This window comes from Balaenoptera borealis, assembly GCF_965194805.1.
Source record: "Balaenoptera borealis genome assembly, chromosome: 11".
NCBI lineage: Eukaryota > Metazoa > Chordata > Mammalia > Artiodactyla > Balaenopteridae > Balaenoptera > Balaenoptera borealis.
This window is the reverse complement of record NC_138868.1, coordinates 102,086,471-102,111,766: the sequence shown is the minus strand read 5'-3', so window position 1 is coordinate 102,111,766 and position 25,296 is coordinate 102,086,471. Positions and strand designations below refer to the sequence as shown.

Sequence of the window (25,296 nt, the reverse complement as noted above, 5' to 3'; positions counted from 1 at the left end):
TTTCAGACAAATACTTATGGTTATGAAACAAATCATAAATAAAAGTAAGTACTGAATATTCACCAGCAAAGTTATTGGCCGACTGTGATACTTAGGTGCCTTCTAGCGTGTGTTGGTTTTTACATCAGTTCCTTGCCTCACACATCATGTGACTAAGATCTTGCAATGTATTAAAAGGTGATTTTTCCAGTGCATTTTAATGTGAGATTAACAGATCTATGAAAAATGGTGAAATGATTGTGGAGAAATTGAATTTAAAAATTAGTGGTTCTACTCTGAGCCATTATTTTCAAGCAAAAGTGCAATTTAGGTGACCCTGAGCAATCAGGGGGGTGTAAAGTTACCAGGGTTCCTACAAAACACTGTATATTGTAAACACATAGGCATGGTTCAAAAATAAGAGATATGGAAAGGTATAAAGTGAAAAGTTTTGCTCCCACCCTACTCCCCCTCCACCCTCTACAATTAACCACCTATGTATCTTTTCTCACTTTTTTAAAGCATACCAAGAAGATATGATATGTATATTTTTATTCCTCCCCACTTTTTTGTACTGTATACACTTCTATACAACTTTAGCTTCTCTCTTAGTAATAATAAATCCTGATAGGTTGTCCATCCATAATGGTTCATGAGGAACATCTCATTTTTTTTTTTTAATAGCTACAGTGTACTCTGTTATATGAATGTACTATAATTTATTACACATTCCCCAAATGATAGACATCTGGGTACTTTCTAATCTTTTGCTATTAGAAATGAGGATGAAATGAATGATTTTGTTCAAGGGTTATTTCAAAACTGCACACATATAACTAGGATACATTCCTGGGAGTGGAAGATGTTGGGTCAATTTAAAAAATAATAATTACTAACATGTATACAGTGGTCGCTATAAGCCAGGCATTGATTTAAGCTCTCTCCATATATTAACTCATTTAATCTTCTTAATAACCCTTTGAGGAAGGTACTAGTATCATCTCCATTTTAAAGATGAGGTTACTGAGGCACAGAGAGGTTAAGCAACCTGCCCAAGGTCAGATGGCCAGCAGGTGTCAGTGTCAACCAACCTGGCTCGAAAGCCTATACTCTTGGCCATTATGCTTTGCTTTCTCAAGGAGTGTATGTAGTATTTGTATTTTAAGTAGATATTAACAAATTGTCCCCCATACTAGTTAATCCAATTTATTCTCTCACCAGCTTGACTATACTTTTTTGCCCAGAGGTAAACTGGGCAAAAACTGGGAATTTTGTTGGTTTAATTATAGATGAAAAATGGAATCCCAATGTAGTATTAATTTGGATTTCTCTTATAATGACCAAAGTTGGATATCTTTTTGTATGTTTAATAGCCTTATGTATTAACTTTTCTGTGAATTATCTATTCATATCTTTTGTGAATTTTTATATTGGGATATTAGTCTTTTTCTTATTGATTTCTAGGAGCTCTTTATATATTAGAGCTATTAGTGTTTTGGCTGTGATATGAATTAGAAATATTTTTTCTAGTTCTTTATATTTTGGCTTTCTTATGCCTTTTTTCTTGCAGAAGCTTTTTTGTTTTTAAATTTATTTATTTATTTTTGGCTGTGTTGGGTCTACATTTCTGTGCGAGGGCTTTCTCCAGTTGTGGCAAGCGGGGGCCACTCTTCATCGTGGTGCGCAGGCCTCTCACTGTCGCGGCCTCTCTTGTTGCGGAGCACAGGCTCCAGATGCACAGGCTCAGTATTTGTGGCTCACGGGCCCAGTTGCTCCGTGGCATGTGGGATCTTCCCAGACCAGGGCTCGAACCCGTGTCCCCTGCACTGGCAGGCAGATTCTCAACCACTGCACCACCAGGGAAGCCCCAGAAGCTTTTGATATTTATGTACAGTTGACCCTCAAACAAAGTGGGGGTTAGAGGCACTGACCCTCCACACAGTTGAAAATCTATGTATAACTTTACAGTCAGCCCTCCATATCTGTAGTTCTGTATCTGTGAATTCAACCAGCTAAAGATCGTGTAGTACTGTAGTATGTATTTTTTAAATAATCCACAAATAAGTGGACCTGTACAGATCAAACCCATGTTGTCCAAGGGTCAACTGTAGTCAAATCTATCAGTCTTTTGTAGATTTTGGACCTCAAATTGGGTCCTGCCTTTATCAAATCATAATATCAGATCATATATTCTCACACTAATTTGGTTCTATTTCTAGACTTTCTATTCTGTTCTTCTATTTTTCTGTCTGTATATGCATTAAATATTACCCTACTATTTCATTATTGAGGCTTAAAATATACTCTGTTATCTAGTGGGGCTAGATTCTCTTATGACTCTTAATTTGCAGAGCTTGCTTTATCATTTTTTTTTTTACAATTTATTTTATTTATTTTTGGCTGCATTGGGTCTTCATTGCTGCACGTGGGCTTTCTCTAGTTGCGGCGAGCGGGGGTTACTCTTCCTTGTGGTGTGCGGGTTTCTCATTGCAGTGGCTTCTCTTGTTGTGGAGCACGGGCCCTAGGCAAGCAGGCTTCAGTAGTTGTGGCATGTGGGCTCAGTAGTTGTAGCATGCAGGCTCAGTAGTTGTGGCTTGCAGGCTCTAGAGCACAGGCTCAGTAGTTGTGGCACACGGGCTTAGTTGCTCTGCAGCATGTGGGATCTTCCCGGACCAGGGCTCGAACCCGTGTCTCCTGCATTGGCAGGCAGATTCTTAACCACTGCGCCACCAGGGAAATCCCTGCTTTACTATTATTGCCTGTTTTTTTTAGTGTGAACTTTTCAAGTTTTATTTTTTTAAAAAAAAGGTTCACATTTTTTACTGGGATGTTGTGAACTTCTTAGACTTACTTCCAAATCTTCCCAAATACAATACACTGCTTAAGACCCTGTCTGATTCAACTGGGCATGGAGGCTTGCAACAAAATGATGTATTAAAAGCTGGGTTTTCTTGGCATGTAATGGTAATTGACATTTACTCATTCATTGAACAACAGAGGTCATTTATCCTTTCAATATTTCTAGTTTTAAGATATTTGTCATCTCTTTCAAAGAAATGAGTAGGGGAAAACAGATTTTCAAATATGAAAACCTTCCAGATGGATGCTGCTGAATATAAAACAGCCTCCAAACCCGCCACTCCAGCTTCTTACCTCCCACCCCCAAATCAACAAAATAATCCCATCAGCCATTGCAAACATCAAGGGTCAATGGGTACTGACTTGCACAATTGTTACTGTAGGTTTTTGAAAAACCTTTTATGTTCTTTCTGTGTGGTCCAAGCACCAACAGCCTTGCCATCACCTGGGAGCTTGATAGAAATGCAGACTCTTGAGTCTCACCCCAGATTTACTGGATCAAAATCTGTATTTTAACGAGATCCTCAGGGCGTTCATAAGTATCTTAAAGTTTGAGGGAAAAAAGGATCAGTGGTTGTTAAAGTGTTGGCCTGGTAGCAGAAGTGGCGTTCCCCTGGAACCATGTAGAAAATTCAAATCCCTGGGCCCTACCTTACCCCTACTGAATCAGAAATCCTTGGGTTAGGTCCAGAAACAAGCTCTCCAGATGATTCTGATGCATCTAATGTTTGAGAATCACTGCTCTAGATCAGTCTTTTTTTTTTTAAAGTCATGTTCCTTGCTTTTTTAAAAAAAAATATTTATTTATTTATTTTTGGCTGTGTTGGGTCTTCGTTTACTGTGCGAGGGCTTTCTCCAGTTGCGGCAAGCGGGGGCCACTCTTCATCGCGGTGCGTGGGCCTCTCACTGTCGCGGCCTCTCCTGTTGCGGAGCACAGGCTCCAGACGCGCAGGCTCAGTAATTGTGGCTCACGGGCCTAGTTGCTCCGCGGCATGTGGGATCTTCCCAGACCAGGGCTCAAACCCATGTCCCCTGCATCAGCAGGCAGATTCTCAACCACTGCGCCACTAGGGAAGCCCTCTAGATCAGTCTTAATGAAACACTAGGAACACCTGGGGAGCTCTGAAAGCTCCCCATGCTTACAGTGTACCTCAGATGACTTAAATTAGAGTTTCAGGGCTGCAGGCCAAGGAACCAGTATTCTCTTCATTTTCCAGGTGATTCCAACGTGATGCCAAGGACAAAAGCCACTGCTCTAGTCTGGAACAATGCTTCTCAAACCTGGCTTCATATTAGAACCACGTGAGGATCTTTAAAAAAAAAATACTGATGCTCGAGCTCTCACCCAGATATGTAAACTGGTCTGGGTAGAGTTGAGAATCACTTTGGGTTTTTTTCTCAGACAAATCTAATATCCAGCCAGAACTTCAAACCACTGCTCTAGAAATACCGTTTCTCCCACATAAACTTCAAATCACAGTAAAGAGAAGGAGGTGGCGAATAGTTTGGAGGTGATGGAAGACAGACACGTTTCATTTCCCATATACTTACTGAGCCCTTACAGTGTGTTAGGCTAATTACCATGAAGGTTAAAAATAAATGCAAAGCATAGTTCCTGCCCATCAGGGGACATATAATCTGCACTGGTAGAAAAACCTGCACATACTGCATATATAAATAATGATTTGAAAGGAACACATTCCGTGCTACTGACTATAATTCAATAAACAAGTTACGCCTATCATTCTATCATTGTTAGGTCAAACTAATTTGTATCCTTTTTTAAAAGAATAGGAGTAAAATGAAGGAAATATAGGTTGGAAAATGGTGAAGCAACAATTTTGAATATAATTAGCAATCAGTCCTTAAACATTTGAACCTGGAGAAAGTGGGGGACAAAGTCAATGGCCACTTCAAAGAATAATTCACAAGCTTACAGACTGGGCAAGCCTAAAATGCTTTAAAGTTTCCTCCTTGGCATAATGAGAAGAAAATTATGCTTGGAATCACTGGGAACACACCATGATATTGTTTGCAAACTTAAGTTATAACTATTAAGAAAAATTAGCAATTACAAAATCAATTAAACAGTTTATAATAAATCTTTTTTCACTTTTATTATTAGAAATATAAGTAATTTTTTTGGCCTCACTATTTGCCTCTTCTCTTTTGAGAATACATTTAAAAACAAAGGAAAAATATTGTCCTAGTCTAGGAGAAATTATTGGCTATAAACATTTTTCACAGAATTTATATTTTAAAATGAGCAACCAAGCAAAATTCAAAATTTCACATAAGTTTTATGGAAAAGTACATTAACAACTAAAACTGAGTCAAAAATGTTAAAAATTCTGTTTGAAGTCAGCTAAGTATTCATTTTGATAATCAACTAAATATACACACCCGTTCCTTTGTTTTATTATTAGTTACAAAGGCAGGGATGTGACATAATCATTTAAGACCGTATAAGGAGTTTCTCAATTAAGAAGAAAAAATCACAAATATTCACCCACCTCATCCCTCTTGTTCTATCAGGAAATACTTACAGGTTAGAACAGGTGAGAGTACTCTACATAATACCTGTTTGAATTTGGGAGAGGTCTAAGGGCATGCCTATTTAATGTAATAACCTCTCCTTCATATTTGAAAATGATCCCACATTAGTGGGTGATGAATTTCAAGTTGTCTCCTCAATAAGGGTGGTGGATGCACTGATCTAGCCACTGTTTTCCATGTTCACGAACATATCAACTAGGAAGTGGGCTGATGGGATCTTTATGTGCACCCATGAAATAGGACTAAGTTTACTGGCTCCAACAGGCTTTTTTTTTTTTTTTTTTCTATTTTTTGGCCGTGCCGCACAGCATGCAGGATCTTGGTTCCCCGACCAGGGATCGAACCTGTGCCCCCTGCAGTGGAAGCGTGGTGTCTTAACCACTGGACCGCCAGGGAAGTCCTCCAACAGGTTTTGAATCCATCATCTGGGATAGAATTTACCCTCAAAACGATCAGATGAGAAAGGGACGGCACTTATTATTATTCCAGTTTTATAGATGGGGAGACTAAAGTTCATAATGGTATCACATCGTTTGCACAGGATAAAAGACAGTACAGTGATTATCAATGGAAGTTGGAAAGATAATAGAAAGATAATAGCATCGACTAGATAATTTAAAAAAATACTCATGTTGTATCCTGTCCCCCTTGCACTACCACCCAATATGTATACAGAATCTAAGTTGAGAATCACTTCTGTAAGTGAGCTGCTGTTATTGATATGAGTGTGTCATTGCACCTCCAATGTACTGGAGGAATTTAATAGGGTTGAAAACCAGTGCCTTAGTGGGAACAAAGGCAACCAACATAGGGAATCAAACTCTCGGCCCTGTATTTTATCTAATGGAGCATACAGTTAAAAAAAAAAATCTACGGTTCCTTGAATAGAAACATTTTGAATATAATAATTGAATTACAGCACTGTAAGCCACTGATGGCTTTTATTTTGCTCTCAAGAATTTGTGGAATAATTCCCCTGATTCTTCAAAGAGGGGCAAGGTACATGGAGTTCATTTTACTCAGCCAGGTGGTTACAATGATGTCACCATCCCAAAGGAAGTGATACCTAGCCATTTCAAACAAAGGCAAATTCCAGTCTAGTGCTCAGAAGGGATTTTTAAGTAGCTGCTACATACCTGTTCTGGGTGAGTTTCCCGCCGTTTTTTATTGTGAAGTTGAAGATAAGAGTCCGTTTTCGGAGTGGGTAATCCCAAAGTCAGCTTGTTTTTTTCCACAAAATATTGTTTGGACTTCCTTCGCCGAGGGCCGCGTGATCCTGGCAGGAATACCTCACTATGTGAACTTGAACTCTTCAAGTACTGAGAGAGGTTGCTGGATTTCTCCTCCAGGTCACTGCTGCTCAGCGCTGAAAACGGCCCGCTGCAATGGGCACCATGCTCGTAGTTTGGGCTTAAAAATTCACTCCCAAGTAAGGCGGCTGTGCTCTGTGGGCTCTTCTGTTCACCTTTCCTCCCTGAGAGTTCCATCGAAGTCTCCTTGGAAGGGTAAAGTGGATTCAAAGTCAGATTTTCTGCAGAGCTGTTCACAGACTCTGGCAATGCTTCCACGCCCAACAACTTCCCCTCCTCTTTTTTCCTCTTCCAATTTGGGTCATATCGCAGGTCTGAGTATTTGTCTTCTATGGGTTGTTGACTGCCCAAAGCAGAAAAGAAATGTCAAGTCCTTTATCCAAACAGATTTACTCGTTCTCTTTAGCTGATCATCTTATTCGAAATCAATCTCCATCTTTCTCCTACAATTTTCCTTTTACTGTCTACATGGGAAAGACACATCCCAGGCTCAGATTAGACCTACACACTACACATAAGGGCAAAAAGTCATAATTATCTAAGTTCATTGAAATATGAAATAAAAATGGGGGATGGGGACTTCCCTGGTGGTGCAGTGGTTATGAATCTGCCTGCCAATGCAGGGGACATGGGTTTGAGTTCTGGTCCGGGAAGATCCCACATGCTGTGGAGCAACTAAGCCCGTGCGCCACAACTACTGAGCCTGTGCTCTAGAGCCCGCGAGCCATGACTACTGAGCCCGCACGCCTAAAGCCTGTGCTCCGCAACAAGAGAAGCCACCGCAATGAGAAGCCCGCGCACCCCAATGAAGAGTAGCCCCCACTGGCTGCAACTAGACAAAGCCTGTGCACAGCAACGAAGATCCAACACAGCCAAAAATAAATAAATAAATATATTTTTAAAAATTTTAAAAAATAAAGTGTACAATTCAGTGATTTAAAAAAAATGGGGGATGGTTAATTTCTATATGCTGGAAAACAAATGTCTATAATGTTAAACCAGTAAATGGCCTTGATGCAAGGAATGCTATTACTTAAGACACACCATAAGTTGAATAAGTAACAAGCTGCTGAAGATAAAATGGATTTCACACTTAGCTAGTGAGCTACACATTTAGCTGTTTATCTGGCAAGGGAAATTCGACTGTTGCCTGAACAACGACTCAGTCTGAGCCTTTCGTGGGAGGAAAGCAAGACTTATCCCAACTGAATACCTACATAGGTTCATCCTCCTGTATCAGTGACTTTTACTTGTGACTTCATTTCGTCTTTGTAGATTTTATCAAATGTGCTATAGAAAGATCTCTAACTTTTGGAATCAGATGGTGCCTCTGAAAGCTCTCAGTTTGTACTCTCTTGGTCAAGTCTATGTACACAAAACTCAGTAGACAGGTCAGTGTGAGCTTTAAGCTGTAGACAGCCCTATCTGAATAAAAGGCTAAGCACAGGGTCCAGCCCGAGGGGAGTGAACTGGTCTGTAATCAGTACATATGACCCCAAATAAAGTCCTCCCTTTTCTCCATGACGATCTCAATTTGTAAAGTACCTCCTAGTCTTAACCAAAAAAGAAAAAAAAATGCTGGTAATATGCCATATTTAATGGCTGCTTTGATCTTCAAAAGCTAAATGGGAGAGATTTTCCTTCCTTGGTACAGTAGATGCAATCCTCTAATCAAAAAGAAAATGTAAATCATCTGGGCTTTTTATGCTATTTGATATTCCCGTTTATAGAGGACATAATTTTATGCTGGGTAAACAAACTAATGGTGCCCCTAATGTTAATTTAGTCTTCTTAATGTGGACCTAGAGTTCTTTGATTTGATGTAAAGCAAAAACTAGAGCAGAAAGCCCCAACTCCTATGTCTTGCTTAATTGTCACTTTGAATTTTTAGTGTCTTTTTTTTTTTTTTGGCTGCGCTGCGAGGCTTGCGGGATGGGATCTTAGTTCCCCGACCGGGGATTGAACCCGGGCCACGGCAGTGAAAGTGCTGAGTCCTAACCGCTGGACTGCCAGGGAATTCCCCTTGTAACTTTGAATTTTTAGTTCGCATATTAAGATGGAAAACTCCTTGGGATAGGCTGCTCTTCCTTTTCCACCAAGGGAAGAAAAATGATATTCTCCTCCAGCAAAGTGCCTGAATGGAGATGGTCCATATTTGTCAGGAAATCGACATCAAACTGTGCAACTCGCCACTCCCGAAACTCCACAGGGCTACCTGCCTCGGAGGCTTTGAGAAGGTTTCTCCATGTGATGTCCCCTCACGAGAACTTACAGGAGTTTTTGGCCCTGCCTTTCACTTGGCTCCAAGGGTCACTGGGCATGAAGTGTCCCAGGGGCAGCGAGGGGGCCAGCAGGGCATCATCTAGATTTGGGACTGGACAGACCTGGGCTTAAGTTCTGGGTTTGCCACTACCTATCTGTACATCAGCTGGCAAATCATGTCACCTCCAAGCTGGTTTCTCTCATCTGTAAGTAGGGGATCAATTATATTTATTCTGTTTATTTCTCAAGGTTGCATAAAATCAAAATGAGACAATATAGCTTACTTCATGTTCTGTATTTGTGCTTATTTCACTTTTCACTATGGCAACCATATCTCCTCACCTGGTTAAGGTCCTGGGCAGCAGGGACAGAGGGTTATCCTTCCTTCCCTAACCTCTAACCTGTGCTCTGGGCAGAAGAAGCAACAAGTGATGCTTCAATCAATAACTGAGCATTAGATATTTATTTTAAAAAAACCCAACAGCAGTAAATTAGAATCTAAACATGCAGAAAAACTTCCTGCATTGGACCAAATCAGTGAATGATTTTAGGGCTTATCTTGTGCTGCATTAAGTATAAGGTTCAGCAGTGGTTGTTTAGATGGGGAAGAAAAGATGAAAGTACATCTTCAAGTAAATAAAGATATACAGATTTTTTGAAATGAAGAAACATGCCATTTCCCGTATCTATGATATATTGAAAGGAAAAAGTGAGTCTAACTCTCCTCGTTCATTCATTCACTTGATTCGACAGAATTTAACTTTCCTCATGCATTTGCTCGTTCACTGATTCTATATTTATTGAGCACATACTAAGTTAGGGGGATACAGTGGTGAGCCCACAGCCTAGTGGGGGATACAGACCAGGAAATGAGCTATTTGTGATTAGAGTGATGAGTGCCCTGATGAGGAGCATGGGGCCATCAGGACTCAGGAGGGACACCCAATCCCATCTTGGGAGAAAGGGAAGCTTTCTGAAGGAAGTGATGGCTTAGCTGAGACCGAAGGCTAAGAAGGGCAGCAAGTGTAAGCCAGGCTGAGGAAACAACACGTAAAAAGGAATGGAGGGGAGAGAGAACATGGGGCTTTCAAAGAACAAATTCTACGTGGATAAAATGGAGGGTGGGAGGATTAGAACTCAGGCTTAAGCAGAGGTGAAATCTTGAAGGGCTTTGTAAACTCTGTGAAGGGTTTGGCTTAACTACATTAACTTGAGAGTTTGGATTTATTTAATTAAGCAAAAATCATTTAATTAGAGAGCAAAGATGTTATAGTAAGACAAATACTTCTGGATAGGCAAAGTGATGAGTTTTTGGAAAGGATTCTGTACAGAGGCCATATGGTTTCTTGGGGCAAAGTTTTAGAACAGGTAGCCCTGTCCTCTGCACTCTTTAGAGTAGGGGTTGGCAACCTTTAAAAGTAACACACGTTATTGGAGCCCACTGTCTTGCTGCTTTTCTGGGTGAGTTGTAGAGTGCTGGCTTTGGGAAGATAGCACACACTACTACGTGCTGATCTAGGGAAAGCTTACAGTGAATCTCTAGTTTTCTCCTTATGGCAACCCTATGGGGAGGTGCTATTATTATGCCCATTTAATAGATGAAGAAACAGGCTTGGAGTGTCACTTTTCCAAGGTCACAGAGCTCATACGTGGTGGAGCCGGGATATAGACCCTGGCAGTTGGCCCTGGGATCTGGCTCCTGTCCAGTAACTCGCCCTGTATCACACAGCCAATCCCAGAGGTGGTGGTGAAGCAGGTGTTGTTGCAGGGCCTGCCTTAGGGGAGTTAGTGAATCGGTCGGTCAGTCAGTTGGCCAGTCAACAAATATGTACTGAGTGGCTGCCCACATACTAGGCACTGGAGGTGAGCGGTGAGTGAAACAGAAGCAGGTGGATGGAACTGGCTGCTGAGTGAGGAAGACAGGCAGACGGATCTTATGCACCAACAGTAATAATCAAGTAATAAACTAGATGCAGAAAGAAGTACAGAATGTTATGGGCATTTAAACTAGGAGGACAGACCTTGTTTATCAATGAAAATATGTTGACCTCTTATTTCCAGATCCAATTGCTAGATGATATCTCAAAGTCCATTCCAACTCTCTTGTTCTGTGATCCTATGATGAACTCACAAGAGTCAATAAGCGAGGAATGCCCACTCTTTTTAACAAATAGGTAGTCTTTGATGATTGAAGGAAATGGAGTCCCTGACTTCCATCTCTGCAGTTATACTAAGAAAACTGGCACTCAGACTGGTCACCAGACTTAACTAGCATTAGCTGATGATGGCATGATGTCCATGGTCAGGGCTATAGACACCCCTCAGTCTCATGGAATAAATGGTATGGAGTATTTTGGTTCTGAGAAATGGTACCGTAGAAAGTCAAAGGACAAGGGTCCTAGAATCGGATTGCCTGCGCTCAATCCCTGGTGCCACCAGTTACCGTGGGAGTGTGGGCAAGTTATTGTACTTCTCTGTGCTTCAGCTTCCTCATCAATAAAATGAGGATAATAATAGTACCTACCTAAAAAAAATAAATAATAGTACCTACCTCATAGTCGTTGAGAGTATTAAGCACATTTATATACGTATATATGCTTAGAACTATGTTCTTGGCATGGAGTAAGGAAGGTCCCAGGAAGGGCCGGCTATAAAAGCACATGCCAACAAGCTCCATCACTGGTCTTTGCTTGCTGTGTGTTGTGTTCTGTCACCATGACACAACATTGGTGTGTACTATGGCTTCCTCCTGATGGATCTCATGGGATTCTTCTCTCCCTAGGGCTTAAGTTATTTCCAGGACACGAAGTTGGCTCGTGATGCACTAAGTGGCACCTTAGTGGCCTGAAAGAATGAACACTTATCTTTAAAAATCCAATTTTTTTTTACCACGACCTAGGCAGCACGGAGAATCTGTTTGAACGGTAATTTAGGAAATGGGATTAAGAAATGTCAGTGTTTCCACATGATGAGATATTTTAAGAACTGCTGAAAGATGATGAGGAAGATAAAACTGGGAGAATTCAATTACTTTAGACCTTCAGAAAGAGCTGTAATTTCTAGCCTCAACAAATTGCCATTCTTAGATGCCCACGGAAGCAATCTCACATGCCCTGAAAAAGACTGATATTTTAAGTGAAACCTAGAAAATACAGACGGGTTTGAAACAAATCAGACATAATGAGTTGCTCTGGCTGTGAAAGATGTTTTTGAACCAATCGTTTGAAGAGACACTCTAATAATGTGTATTTACAAGATGAGAATCGGAAAATGTGGCTCTTCTAAGAGCTTTAATTACACTGTACCGTGTACACCTGCAATGATTATCTTAAAACATGCCCCTTTCTTCCCCTTTTGATGGAAACCATATGTTGAGACAAATGGGAGTTTATGTTTTGCAAACTATCGAGCATGGAAAGCTGTAATACTTCACAGAAACAAATCTAATGGTTGAAATAGAACATGATACTAAAGAACCCCATTGTTCTGAGCTTGTGTGCGGGAAGCTCAATTGTGTTGTGTGGTCCAGGTCAACACACTGGAACAAAATGAGTGTGAAGTGCTCCTTCATCAGTAATCGTGTGCACACAAAACACCTCATTCCCTCCCCATTTGATAGGAAGGTTACACAGACGATGAGTACACAATGCTTTTGTTGCTGTTCAGACAACAGATGCCAGGTCTGGCCTTCAGATGCCCAGGTTAGAAACGGATGCAGAGAGGAAGGGGAGGGTGGTCTCATATGCATATGCCATCCTATCTGCTGGCTCTAATGGACCATATTTGAACATGACTGTGACACCTTCAGTCCAAATAAAATCAAATCTCCATTTGACGAAGAGCCTCATATTCAGTTTAGTATTCAATCAAAAAATTACTAAAATTAGAGCATGTTTCTAGTACAATGAACATCCTTTGCACTCATAGTAAAATATTCAATAACTGGTCATTTTGCCTGTCGAGGAGGTGAATAAAAGCATTGCTGTTAATCATTTAGCAGTTATTTATTTGCCACTTTATTTTAAGTAGGCAGTTAAATTGAAACTGCACATGTTATTATTGATTTAGGTTTAATTTAATCCTTTTAAACAGAACAATTATTCCCAATTTATATGCCATTAAATCTTTTATGCATATGAACAGCAAATTCACTTTCTGTTTAAGTGTAAAGTTTTTAATGCTTCTTTAAGGAGCTATAAAACTGACAATTGTTTCCAAGGATTTCTGAGTTCTGTGCTCATCTTAATCTTTTTATCAACAGCTTTTAAGTAAATAAAATGAAATAAATCCAAAGGATTAAAAAATCACTTTTGCAAGTATGAAATAAAATGGTTCCACAAGTATACTGAAATGCTTTGGGGAGGCTATTTACAACCCAGAAAATTTCATTTAATGCAGGCATTTATTCTGCTAAAAATATTAAACATCTTAATAGAAGAAAGGTAGTTTAATGAACCGAAGGCCAAAGACTGTCTTTAGAAACACACTCAAGTGAAGGGACTGGATTGTTATCTAGTGAAGTTTATTTACTGCAATTATAGTTTAGATAATTCCAGCTGAAGTCCCTTTCTTTTTCTTTTTGACAACAGGTTTATGGCTGCAAAATAACCAGATATTTGCCCCAAGTTCTTATTAGTACCAGTCTTGATTCAAGGACAATCTGAGTGTTAAATGAAAATAAATTATCTTAAGAGGGCGTGTTAGTAATTGCAATGTAAAATTCTCGTACCTCATTTCTAATTAAGATTATCTTATGTGAAACAAAGGCTGCATCTTCACAAGGGAAATGCTGTATGACACAGAACATATTTAGAAATATAATTCCTCTCATTCAGTGAGAGTTTACAGTGCTCAAGCCAGACATTTTCTGTGGAAGGCTTGGATATTCTTTTCATTCTCCAGAAACAATGGCTAAAAGCCAGGGACCCAGATTTACAACATTTCCAGGTGCATACACTTTCTTTAGATAGAGTCTCTTGTATTTTAAATGCCAGATATTTACAGCAACAGAATTGCCAGGTAGCTGTGACTTCATGGGAAAAAGCACTAGACAGGTCTTGACACCTGGGTCCTGGTCCAGATTTTGCCACTGAGCAGCTGTGTGAACTTGGGTGAATTTGTTATGCACTCCAGGCCTCAGGTTTCTCCTTTTACAGTAAGGAATAGACTGACCTTTAAGAGTCCTAACAGCTCTCAGAATTCACTAATTTTTAAATTGAATTGGGCCTATCATGCGAAACTCAGCGATGTATATAAGCATTGGGAAAAAAAACATTTATTTTAAATTCAATCCATTGGTTACAACCTTCCTAATCCTCTTGATAAACTTGCAAGATTGCAGGTGCTGTAAATTTAAATTACACTTTGGGAGGTTTCAAACTCACTATTTATTTACTTATTTTAACACAGTAATGCATCCGCATTTGGAAATAAGCTAGAAAGGAACTCGTGGTCGTCTCCAAGGGCAATAAAATCCCAGGAGTCACAGTGGCTTTAGCATTTCTGGCGGGGACTGTGCCTCTGATAGACACAATTCATGCCCAGGCACACGCCTTACTCCCTCCTCTGCTTGTCTGTCACGATGGCACCGTGCCTGCTCTGAGGAGCGCATCAGGGTTTGACTGCTGCATAGTTTGTGAGCAAGTGAGCATAAAACAGCAATGATGGGACTTCCCTGGTGGCGCAGTGGTTAAGAATCCGCCTGCCAATGCAGGGGACAAGGGTTCGAGCCCTGGTCTGGGAAGATCCCACATGCTGCGGAGCAACTAAGCCTGTGCGCCACAACTACTGAGCCTGTGCTCTAGAGCCCGCAAGCCACAACTACTGAAGCCTGTGTGCCACAACTACTGAGCCTGCACACCTAGAGCCCATGCCACAGCTACCGAGCCTGCGTGCCACAACTACTGATCCCGTGTGCCACAACTACTGAAGCCACCGCAGTGAGAAGCCTGAGCACCGCAACGAAGAGTAGCCCCCTCTTGCCGCAACTAGAGAAAGCCTGCATGCAGCAATGAAGACCCAATGCAGCCAAAAATAAATAAATAAATAAATTTATATTAAAAAGAACAGCAATGATAATGCCTACGACAAGTCACTTCTCTGCTATGACTATACCCATGTGATCAGAAATAAATAACCAAAACGCTAGTAGCTATCCCCAAATACTGTTGTGAAACCCCTAGAATTCGGTATATAGTAGAATGTATTTGAAAGAGGTTGGCCAGCCAATGGCCTTAAATTGAAAATCAACCTAATCAAGACAATATAAATCAACATGGATGAATGCTGCTAGAAACTAACAGGAATGAGAGTCGACTCCTGGAAGCTCTCAGAATGTTCTTGGTTATACTAGAATATTAGATCTAGCCTCAAGTGTCACATTTACTCTCCCAACCACAGCAAAAAAAAAAACAAAACCAAAAAACAAAACTCTACAACACTTATGAGAGGAAGTAATCTCCCCTCAGCTTAAATATATCCAATGTGTCCTACAAAACAGTCTGGGAAATTGGAGGGGGAAATTAAAATACTGAGTTTTAGTTTTTACTAAGTCTCCCTTTACCCACTTTCTGTTTTGCTTATCCCATACTGCTACTGAAGTCCTAGAAATCATCATTCAATATTTCACTTGATTCTTGCATTATTAATCGGAAACAACATACAGTGGTCCCTTGGTATCTGCGAGCAATTGGGTCCTGGACACGCAGGGGATACCAAATTCCACAGATGCTCAAGTCCCAGAGCCGGCCCTCTGTATCCACGGTTCCACATCCGCTAATTCAACCAATTGTGGATTTTGTACTACTGCAGTACTATTTATTGAAAAAAATCCTTATATGAGTGAACCCGCTCAGTTCAAATCCATTTTGTTCAAGAGTCAACTATATATGAAAGTGTTTGAGAGGAAAAATTATATACCACCATAAAAATGCAGATAATTATTCCTGAATCCTTTTCTTACCTTCAGACAATTCTGAAATTCAGTTCAACTAAGAATACCTTACTGTGCCTATCTCCCACCCAGTAATTTCTGGCACACGGTGGTTTATGAGACAGAATGTGGGATCTTTTGTGAAGGCTACACTTCCCAGGTGATGAGAGAGATCTCAATGAATGAAAACATTCCGTTTCCCAGGAGAGCTGCTGAGGAATATAGGCTCTATGACCTTACTGCCCAAGGTAAAATGCCATTAATATTTATAGTATTCTGAGGGCACAGGATCCTTTATAAATTTGTATTACTTTACTAATATTTATAATTTTACATGCATATTTAATCTGGCCTCAGTTTACTCCATATTGAAGTTGTTATACCTTTAATTTTTGTTAGAGAGCAAAACTGAATCCTTTACCAGATCAGCCCTTGATCACCTATCTAGATACTTATAATTAGAGGCTCAGACTTTGATGTTAAAAGAGAGTTCATTCAGTTAAATTTCTGGCTCTGCCACTTAGTAGCTACGTACACCTACACAACTTTCAGAGCCTTGGTTCCTTATCTGCAAAATGGGGATAATAATGCCCATATCTAAGAGTCTCTTGTAAGGATAAATGAGATAGTATATATATCAAGCAAATAGTCCTACAAATGGTAGCTAATTATATTGAAGTATTTTTGTAAATAAGACCTTATCAAACACATATACTGGTTACTGTACTGCTGCTTTCTGATTTTTTTTTTAACATATGAGGTTTCAGAAGGCCCCAGAGCTGAAGAGGTTATTTCTAATGCTCTAGGAATTACATTGATCTCTTTCTTCTGAGTGCCGAGTGTCATGGGGCTAGTTCTGGAGTGGGGTTTAAGGATTATCATATGAAGATCCTCTTTCCACTCTTGATTCATTCACTGCAGTCAATGCTGCTCCAATTTCCATTAAGTAAAAGGTTTTCTCTAATCCATACCCATCGAACTGTGGCTTGACTTTGCTGAGGAACAAGGGAGTAATTGCTTTGAGGGGGTTCTAGTAACATCAAAACACAAGAGTAGGGCTCAAGTGATTTTGTCAGGCAGCTTTTAAAACGGTTGCCCATAAAAGCAAGAAGAAAGAGATTTTCTTCCGTTTTAAGGCAAGGCTTTGACTAATTATTTTGAACTACAATTCCCAGAATGCCATCTACCTGACAGAAATGAAAGTCTTCTTGAATTTCATACTGAGAGCCTGAGATCAATTTGTCTATTTCATGGCTAGTAAACTACTCAGATCCAAGTAACAATACACCTAAGAAAGGTTTCCAAGACTAAAGTGAGGCAGAGAAAGGGGCCAGTAACAAAACACTCACCTGAAGGATATTTTTGAGGCATTACTTGGCTAAATGCTTCAGTTCAGCTTTCCTTTGTAGTACAGAACTGGTCCTGTAAATGTTCAATGTATGAAGCACTGTACAGCCAAACAATTACTAGGGCTGTAACCCATTCTAACCCTGGGGATTAGTCTATCATTAAGGATTTCCAAGGCAAATCCGTCCAAGGAAAATACCATTATTTAAGGATCTCTGAGTCAGAAGACCAAGGCCCTAACGATGCTTCTGACTTTGTAAGTATGGTTTTTTATTTTGAAATATATTGAGTGGTATTTACATTGTCCTTGGGTAAAAAGCAAGGTTAAAGTCAGGTCTCTGAGCCCCATTCAAAGAGGAAAAACTCAACATTGGGGAAATGAGGTCACATAATGGATCCCTGCCTTGGTTTCTTCATCGTAAAAGTACAGACAAGAATACCTATGCACCACAAAAGATATTTCTTTTCCGATGCCCCTCCCACCCCCGTAGTAAATAAAAGTACCATTTATTACCTAGGAAACTATGACTCTCTTAGATTAGAGCTACAATACAAACATGGTTTAAAGGTCCCCAGCCTTTTTGGCACCAGGGACCGGTTTTGTGGAAGACAATTTTTCCATGGACAGGGGTTGGGGTTGGGGAGGGGGGATGGTTCAGGTGGTAACACGAGTGATGGGGAGCGATGGGGGGCAGCAGATGAAGCTTCATTCACTGGCCCGCCGCTCACCTCCTGCTGTGCGGCCCGGGGGTTGGGGACCCCTGGTTTAAAGCAGAGAGTCAGACTGCAGGAGTTTTCTGTTCCACCACTCACCCGGTGAAATAAATGGGTATAACATAACCGGTTTCTTTAAGCCTCATTTGCAGTCTTCAAGATGGGATCATTATAATGTCCACCCATTGAGGCTGCCATAAGGATTAAATGAGATGATACATGTAAAGCGTTTGGCACAGGGATGGGCTCGGGACAAGCATTCTATAAATGCTATTGTTGTTAGAACCTTAAAGTAATCTGTGCCTTTTCTTGTTCCTTCCAACCCCAGTTCTAAACTGTCACCAAGTCCTATCAATTCTTTATACACATATGTCTCCACTAATGATAAATTACCTATGAAGGAAATGAATAAAAGATTGCTACGAAGGATATACACTCATATAAGAGTATGTGTAGGTTGGGACTTCCCTGGTGGTCCAGTGGTTAAGACTCTGTGCTTCCACTGCAGAGGGCGAGGGTTTGATCCCTGGTCAGGGAACTAAGATCCCCCATAACGTATGGCGCAGCCAAAAATAAAAAGAAAAGAGTATGTATTGATGTATGTATTGATGCATTGGTTATCTCTCAGAGGAAGACGGGGACGGATTTGAGAAGGGGAACCAGGAAACTATCTGTAGCATTTTATGTTTTAAAAAATATATCTGAAACAAACATGGCAATAAGGGTGAGATGGTATTTTTCTCTGTACTTTTCTGTAGGTTAGAATTTTTTCTTGATTAAAAAACTCAGGGAATTTCCTGGCGGTCCAGTGCTTAGGACTTGGCGCTTTCATGCTTTCACTGCTGTGGCTCGGGTTCAATCCCTGGTCGGGGAACTAAGATCCTGCAAGCCGCACGGCGCAGCCAAAATACATAAATAAAATAAATTATTTAAAAAAACACCTCAACATCAATAACAAAGCACTCTGATGTTGGGTGGCTTCATCTCTGCCAGCTTCATCTTCCTAATCTGTAAAATGGGAATAGCAGCACTTTCTTGCAGGATTACAATGAAGAATTGAGTGAAATTCTTCAAAAGAGATGGCCTTTCAAAAGAGACGTCATTACTGTTATTGTTGTCATTGTAATTATTACCATCTGGTAGTCTCTTTGTCCACTGTGTTTTTACCCTCTAATTCATAATGCACCAGCTTGCAGAATAATCTTCCTTGAACACTGCTTCATCTCACTGCCCTCCTCAAGAACCTGTATTTTCTCCTCCGGGTGTGCCCAACCCAGTCCAGTCAGGGGCGGCTGGCTGGTTAAAGCCTTCCTAAGCCCCTCTTTCGCCCCCCAGCTCTATGGCTGCACCTCAGTTATAGCATTTATCACTTGTACAGTGGACATACGAAGAGCGAGTTCGTAAGTCCAATTTGTTCGTAAGTCCAACAAAGTTAGCCTAGGTGCCCAACTAACACAATCGGCTGTAGAGTACTGTACTGTAATAGGGTTATAATACATTCGCATCCTTGAAAGTTTGCAACTTGAAGGTTCGTAGGTCGGGGACTTACTGTACTGTACTGTGAGATCCCCTAAGAAGCAAATGAGCTCGATTCAACTTGACATTTCCAGTGAAAGAGAGAAAGAGGGAAAGACGAAAGGAAGAAAAAGACTCAGGGCTGGGCTCTCATTCTGGCTCCCGCACGAGTCTACGCTGTGACTGCATTCTTGGGACATGTCATTTGAGGTCTGTGTCCCACGTCCTACCCGCGGCGTGGGCTGGGGGCACTCCACGACAGTCCCTGTCAGCAGGCCCCTCCTCTGTCTACTTTCCCTACACTCAGAACAGATCCTCTGCCATCAAGTGGGGCTCGATGTGCCACACACATTCATTCTAATTCTATTCTTTTTTCCCCAAATCTTACCTAGTCTCCAAAACCCTGCCTGCCCAAGTTCTAGGCCTTCCAATAAACTTTCCTCAATTTACTTTAACCCTAATTTAAAAAAATCTAACACATACAGAACTTATAGTTACTGTTCGAAGCACTTTTTTTATATATATACATAGACTTATTTTAGCCTCACGGTAACTCTGTGAGGTAACTATTATTACGGTCCCATTTTTACTGAGGAGGAACTGAGGCAGAGAGGGTTCAATCGGGCTCGGCCAAGGTCACACAGCTGGTCAGTGGCACAGTCTGAACCCACATGGTCTGCTTCAGATGCTCTGTACTTTACCACCATCCCAAGACCCCTGTCTAATCAATAGCTTTTAACTTCAGTACTCTAGCATATCATTTATATTTTCATTAAAACTGAGTAATATTGTACTCATTTAAATCCTCTTAGATGTTTTGGTGACTTGTAGCCTAAACTTAATACCCCATAAGTACTGATTATTAGAAATTAAATCTTTATGTGATTATATATGCCCGGGAAGGTAGACCTCTCCTAGCTCAGGTAGGCTTCTACCCCCAGAACGTCCTTTACAGACAGTGATGGCAGTTCTGTGAGAGAAGCAGGCTGGCTCATTTGACAGATGAGAGAGTGAGCCTCAAAAGACTGAAGGGACTTATTTCAAATTATACACTAAACGGCAGTGCCTGGACCAACTCAAGACCACCTGGCTCCAAGTCATGGCATTCTGCTAGACCAGGCTTTCTGGGATTTCTGCAAGGTGAGGTCATAGCAGTGGAGACACTTGGAATATGGATAGGAAATAAGGAGCATAAGAAATGCAAATGCCCTTATTATTAATAACTATTCTCTTCTTGTGCTTTTTTTTTTTTTAAATTTATTTATTGATTTATTTTTGGCTGTGTTGGATCTTTGTTGCTGTGCGTGGGCTTTCTCTAGTTGCGGCGAGCCCGGCTACTCTTCGTTGTAGTGGCAGGCTTCTCATTGTGGTGGCTTCTCTTGTTGCGGAGCACGGGCTCTAGGCACGTGGGCTTCAGTAGTTGTGGTGCACGGGCTTAGTTGCTCCGTGGCATGTGGGATCTTCCCAGACCAGGGCTTGAACCCGTGTCTCCTGCATTGGCAGGCGGATTCTTAACCACTGCACCACCAGGGAAGTCCATGCTTGTTTTTAAAAAATAGAAATGAATATGACAAAAATCTTGGCTCCAAGCTGTCCTTAGCTGCTTGGAGACCTGTCTCACACACACTACAAAGGTGCTCATTACAACAGCCTGTCCAGAAACAGACTCACAGACTTAGAAAATAAACTTATGGTTATCAAAGGGGAAAGGTTGGGGAGAGGGATAAATTAGGAGTTTGGGATTAACATGTACACAGTACTATGTATAAAACAGATAATCAACAAGGACCTACTGTACAGGGAACACTACTCAATATTCTGTAATAACCTATATGAGAAAAGAATCTGAAAAAGAACAGATATATGTATATGTATAACTGAATCACTTTGTTGTACACCTGAAACTAACACAACATTGTAAATCAACTATACTTCAATATAAAATAAAAATTAAAAACAAAAAACAAAAAAACGAAAACCAAGAGCCTGTCCTTACTTTCACTTGGGACAGTACCAGTAATTATGTGACAGTGCATTTCGGAACCCACTGTTTTCTTACACAAGCCAATTCCTTACCTGTTATTCGCACCAGCATCTTGGGTATGGAGGTTTGTCTGAGCTGCTTTTCTGCTTGCTTCCTCTTCCGTCTCGCTCAAGTTCTCCTCCTCTAAGCTGTCAGGGTCCATGTCGTTGTCCTGAATTCGGTCTTCAGGTTTAGACTGGGACTTGGTCTCTTGAGTGAGGCTTTCTGAATCAGATTCCAAAGAGTCTTTTGAAATCAAATGTAAGTCTTCTTTCTTAAAAGGTGGCTCCGTGGACTGGACCTTGAAGTTGGTGTGATGAACAGGAGACTGAATAGAGAGCTTGGGAATTAATTTACTATGAATCATCTTGAGAAAATACAAAAATGAACAGGGATACTCTTGTGGATGGCAGCAGCTGGCTGAATATTTAAAGTCGTGGCTCGCAAAAGAATTTGCCTAAAAAAATTATATTTATGTTACTCTGTGACTACTGAAATCTCTTTAATTCCAATGTTAATCAAAAAATTAAATAAGAGAGACTTGTTATTACCTGCAGGCTTTTGTATGCCCCCTTCTGTGTGTATGAGAAAGGTCTATTGGAAAAACTATTATGTTTTTCTCTCTACAGAAACACATCTGATGTAGAGCTCATAAACAGTCTGAGTAATCAAATGCAGCTTTATTGAGAAAATTAAATGACTGGATTCCTTTTTTGAGCTTCCAAGGGCCTGTTACAGATAAGCCCGGACAAAGCGAAATGGCTAATTATGGACAGTACTTCAATGCCTTATTTCCAAGACCCAGGGCACTGATATAAATATGCCATGTTCAGTAGTATTTATGGACAGAGTAAAAACAGGTTCAGGGTCTGCCTTTTGGAAAATAAAGGAGGGGGAGAGAAGTAGAGTATGGTTTCCACAGTTGGAACTGCAAAGCTGATGGAAGCTGTTTTGCTCCTAGACCTGTATTGGCTGGCTCTATCGTTTGGAAAACTTTTTGATATCCAGATTGCTGTTAGGTAGGAATGTGTAATTTAGGTGGACATTACATGGAGATCAACCTCAGCTCAGAGGAAAAAAACAAAAAAACACCCATGATAATGATTAAAACTGTTCAACAAAAGATTTGGTGGCCTTGTGAATTCTGCCATTCAGTGATTCATAGCAGAGGCTGGGTGTCCACCTACCTTAACGGAATGCTGTTCTGGGGAATGTTGGGTGGGCGGAAGATTGACCTGAATAACAGCTCGGGTCCCTTGTAACTAGCTTAAGAGTATGATTCCAAGTGAGCCCTCCCTGTCTCAAAGGGCTGTCATAAAGACTCACGAGATGGTTTACGGAAAGGATGCTTTGAGTTCAGATAGGATTGAAAGGAAATGATGTTTTTGGATGTGCTTCCTTTCATCTCTACCTGGCATTTCTATTTGCTCTGTCTTCCATCTCACTGCCTTTATGCTGTTTTTTTTTGTTTTGTTTTGTTTTGTTTTCTGTAGGTCAGGTAACAGAAACAACCTTTCTCATCAGAGATTACTGTAAAGTTTGTTTTAATGGCTTGCTCTTGTTCTTTGGGCAAATCCTCTCTTTAATTAAATAACACGACCTTCTTCCTAGTCCTAGTTGACCTTGTTGCTAATGTTTCCAAGGAACATCCTCAACTCCTTGGAGGAAAGCACCTTAACAAACAAAACAGACCAAAGGTAACATTCGTACTTCAATACATCTGATATTTAAATATCTATGGTTTTCTTTTTAATTCAAAGTTCCCCCTTGTTGGTAGACTAACATATTATTGTCAAACTGCACAGACCAGTTTGCTGTGTTAATTCTCTTATTTTAAAAATACGAATTTCATTCTACCATATTATTTTAATTTTGATAAGCAGATCAACTGTTGCTTTTAGGATATTTTTAGAAAGTGGCAAATCCCTCAAATACTAACACATTTTAACTGAAACAGTTTGTAATAAACACCAGTCTTACTTTAAGAGTTCAAGTCACTGTACTTGGGATCTTAAAGAAAAAAGCTTAAAATAATCATTACATTTCAATGTGGAATTGCTCCTTCATGAAATAATTCAGTCCCTTCAATTTCTCTTTTAAATGACATAGACTCGGACTTCTTGGAGTTAATCAGTTAAAAATGTCCATAGAAGAAGATATAATTTTTGTCATTAATGAAGTTTGGGAGATTATGAAGAGAGCAAAGGCAGATACCATCCAAGTTGGGTCTTCTGTGGAAGGTGTGATTTTATAAAAGCATGGGATTAAAGTAGCAAAAGCTGATAGCTGAAATAAATTAAAAGTGGGCCTTTTAAATGTAGTGAATGTTGCTGCCTAGTGGCACAAAGTTTTTCACTGAAATTTCTGACCAAGAGGGGCTGACACATCTCCTAAGTAAACAAGACAGACAGGGATAAACCGGTGGCACTAAGAAACGGCTAATTCCCTAGGGGTCCCCTCAAGACCTTGGGCCTAGCGCATTAGTACTGGGAGAAACACATTTCCTTCTGCAGGTGAAAAGGAGCCCTGCTTTAAGGACTCACCTACCAAGATGAGTGGTAGAGGAAAAGTTGCCCTCTTTTGGAACAAGCCCAAAGCTGCCCAAAGGGGAGCTGGGTTTATTTTCTCCCCCCGCCTTTTCTCCGATGGACAAGACTGGGCAACCAGGAGCATTTTAAGGCCCAGGAAGTGATGAGCCCGGTGGGTCTGATGCCCTGGACCGGTCTAATCAACCCACGCTAGGGCTGTTCTGGGAGTCTGGGCGCCAAAGTCCTTCCAGATCCTGGCCACCAGCCCCTGGGCCCCGTCCCTGCCTCGGCCACCGTCTGCCCCTCCCGCCTGGGTCCCAAGTGCTCCCCGGCGCGGGCACCTCTGAGTTCTCCCCGTCCAGATCCAGTTTCCTCGAGAGGTTTCCTGCCGTCCCCACTCTCAGTCCCACCCCTCCCGATCCCCTCCTCTGGCGCACCGCCCACCCCGCCTGTCACCTGCCCGGCGCTCCTGGCTGCCGCGACCCCGGCGGGCCCTCATCCTCAGCGCCTCCGCAGCCCGGCTGCCTCCGGGTCCCGCCCCGCGTCGCCCAGCGCTGCCCTGGAGACCGGGACCAACAGGGCCCACCCCGCGCGACTCGGCCAGCACGGCCGTGGGTGGGGCCGCACCGGGAGGGCGGGGCCGGTGCGGTCCAGGCCCCAGCATCCCAATAACTCCGTGCCCTGTCTTGTCCTGGTGGAGAGGGTGGGAACGGTTGTGATGACGGTGGCCAGGGGAGAGCTCCCAGGACCCCGGGAGCTCTCGAAGAAGCCGCTCTCAGGTCACACTGGCTTTTCCAAAGTTGTAATGCAAGGAAAGACAGGGCACCGAGTGGGAGGAGATATTTGCAACACATACTGCTAGGAAACGTGAAGAACTCCTACAAGTTAAGAAGGCAAAGAATCCAATTAAAGAATGGGCAAATGACTTGAACAGGAATTTCACAAAAGAAACCCAATGGCCAATAACTGTCTGTTGTTGATCGAAAAGGTGCTTAATTCGTTAATAATCAGAAGCGGATAAATTAAGACCACCGTGGATATAGCTCCATACTCACCAGTTGGGCACGCGTTAAAATATCTGACAGCGCCCAGGGTTGGGGAGGAGGTAGAGCAAAGACCCCCTCATATACTGCAGATGGGAGTGTGAGGTGGTGCAGACACTTTGGAAAATGGCTTGATATTAGCTAGAATGATATTAGCTAGAATGTGTACACCCTATGATTCAGCAATTTCACCTTTAGGTATTTACCCCACAGCTGTGTGTGCTTCTGG

The 25,296-nt window shown here is 41.3% G+C and overlaps 1 protein-coding gene across 3 annotated transcripts in view; it reads right to left on the bottom strand.

Annotated features, from left to right (window-relative positions):
- JHY (junctional cadherin complex regulator) overlaps positions 1 to 24,559 on the bottom strand; it is a 63,788-nt gene extending 39,229 nt beyond the window's left edge. For 2 of the 3 annotated variants that reach the window (XM_082339811.1, XM_082339810.1), the window contains exons 1-2: positions 21,550 to 24,359; positions 6,531 to 7,047 (exon numbers count right to left, since the gene is read on the bottom strand). In XM_082339811.1, the coding sequence (XP_082195937.1) occupies positions 6,531 to 7,047; positions 21,550 to 21,863 (831 nt within the window). In that variant the 5' untranslated portion in view covers positions 21,864 to 24,359. Of the gene's footprint in view, positions 1 to 6,530; positions 7,048 to 21,549; positions 24,360 to 24,480 lie in introns of those variants that run through there. The other variant, XM_082339809.1, reaches the window with a different exon arrangement.
- Positions 24,560 to 25,296: the final 737 nt, after the last annotated feature.